Source organism: Trypanosoma grayi (genome assembly GCF_000691245.1).
Source record: "Trypanosoma grayi strain ANR4 Tgr_330_V1, whole genome shotgun sequence".
Taxonomy (NCBI): Eukaryota; Euglenozoa; class Kinetoplastea; order Trypanosomatida; family Trypanosomatidae; genus Trypanosoma; species Trypanosoma grayi.
In genome coordinates, this window is record NW_008825949.1 from 4,350 (window position 1) to 6,361 (window position 2,012).

Consider the following 2,012-nt stretch of genomic DNA (forward strand, 5'->3'; position numbering starts at 1 on the left):
TTTTTTGGAGGGAGTTTTTTTTTTTTCGTTCTGTTGGACTTCGACCCCTCCTTTTTCTTTTTCCTTAAATATTTTTTGTCCGTTTGTTTCGGTTTTGGTTTTCTCAGAGGCCAATAATTCTGTTTCCACAGGTTTCCTCTTGAGTGTCTCCAAAAATTTTTGCCCCTCTCCTCTTCCGTCTTCTCCACTTTTTCAGTCATCTATAACGTGGGACTCACCCTCCTCCTTGTTGATTTTCCATTTCGTCGGTGCGCGTGTGGTCTCATGCTCGCTATTTCCCGCCGCGCCGTTTGGGGCCACCGGTGTTGCCGCCGGCCGTGTCTGCGGTCCCGTCGTTATCGCCGCGTTGAGGCGCCGCCGCGCCGCGTCCACGCTGCAGTTTTGGCACGTGCTTCACCTCCGCTGGAGGGTTTGGCGTGCTATCCACCGTGGGCACCGGTGGTGGGGCGACGGCGGTGTTGGTGCTGACCGGTTGCTGCGGCTCAACACGGGAGGCGCCGCTGCTCTTCTGCGGTCGCATGGTGTTGCGCATGAGGCCGGCCGGCGCGCCCTTCGCTGAGGCGTAATCCGGCATGGGCGCATTGTGGTGCTGCGGTGGCGGGAAATTGCCAAATCCGTGGAATGGCTGCTGCGGCTGCTGGTGCTGCTGGNGCATGGGCATCGGCTGGTTAGGGTTCATTCGTCCACCGGGGCCTTGGAACGTCCTATGATGAGTGGGCAAAGCTGGCTGCTGGTTCACGTACATCTGTGGCGCCGCCCCCGCACCAGGTTGAGGGACACCTGTGTCATAGCTTTGCTGTGAGTACGAGGAGTCATCCTGGTCGTAGTACATGCAAGTACCAGGCCAATGGGGGATGCACTCGTAGCACTGCTCACTACTCAAAATAAGATCTGCCAATGCCGCCATGAAGTCTGTAACAGGTGCCGACGGAGAGGCCCCGAGTTTCATCGGTGTGTACGGGGGTGCCGCAGGGTTAAATCCGGGTGATTTTGGGTGATTTTCGTGCGGCATCGGGTGCTTGTCCTCATCGGCGCGTTTCTGGCGCATCGCATTCTCCTCTGCCATCGCCGCCGTTGCTGCTGCTGCTGCTGCTGCTGCTGGTGGCGGCGGTGGCGGTGCTGACTGCATCTCTCCAGCGGCTTTGCGTGCGGCAGCAACGGGTGGCACGTAGACAGCCTTCTTCTTCTCCTGTGGCCGCTGCACATCGGAGTAGAGTGCCCCCTCATCCAACCCCTCGTCGTCTTTCAGGTACTCCTCACGCTCCATGCGGTGGGCAATACCGCGCGTGGATGAGACTTCGATTTCGCGCGCGACACGATCAGCATGGGCGCGCTGCTCCTCCGTGATCTTGCTGTGGTCGAGCCGGGTTGTGTAGAAATCCTCCCGGTACGTCGACTTCACCCCAAAGGTCTTCTCGTTCGCCTCAAACTGGTCCCATGCACCGGCCTGGTGGGGCTCGTTGTCAAGCAGCTCGTTGGCTCCGTCGTCGGCCCAGTCGAACTTGTTGATGGGGAGCTCGCTGCGGCCCGTGTCAGCCCGGCCGGGCGTCTCCGTCCGTATCTTCACGTTCAGCGCTTCCACCATCACTATGTTACGGTAAGGGATGATCGTGTCCTCCGTAAACTCCGAGCACGACGGGTCGAGTGGCTTGTGCCTTGCGGATGCGAGGTACCGAGTGCAGCAAAGAAGAATGCCGGCCTCACTTTCCACATCGACGTCTGTTCGAGACACGAAGACGCCTTCCACGCACGCACCATCTGTCAAGCGCACCTGCACCACCTGACCAACTAAGTTCAGGTAAAGGTACTCCAAGCGATCCACATTAGAGCTAAATGACGCCTCCATCGTAGCGACGAATCGTCTATTGTCTTGCTCGTATAAATGTAAATGTCTTTATACCTGTGGGTCGACTTGATTCGCGTGTTCTTTTAATGGAGTTTCACCTCTACTCGCTGGCGGTCACAGCACAAGAAACTAACAACTTCCTTCTTATGTATCTATATATATATAT

General features: G+C 57.1%; 1 protein-coding gene across 1 annotated transcript; it reads right to left on the bottom strand.

Annotated features, from left to right (window-relative positions):
• Nucleotides 1–271: 271 nt before the first annotated feature.
• DQ04_03301030 (putative ataxin-2) lies at nt 272–1,846 on the bottom strand (the record flags this gene model as incomplete). The annotated part of the gene is made up of 1 exon (XM_009312715.1): nt 272–1,846. One exon carries the CDS (start codon nt 1,844–1,846, stop codon nt 272–274), a length of 1,575 nt encoding a protein of 524 aa, XP_009310990.1.
• Nucleotides 1,847–2,012: the final 166 nt, after the last annotated feature.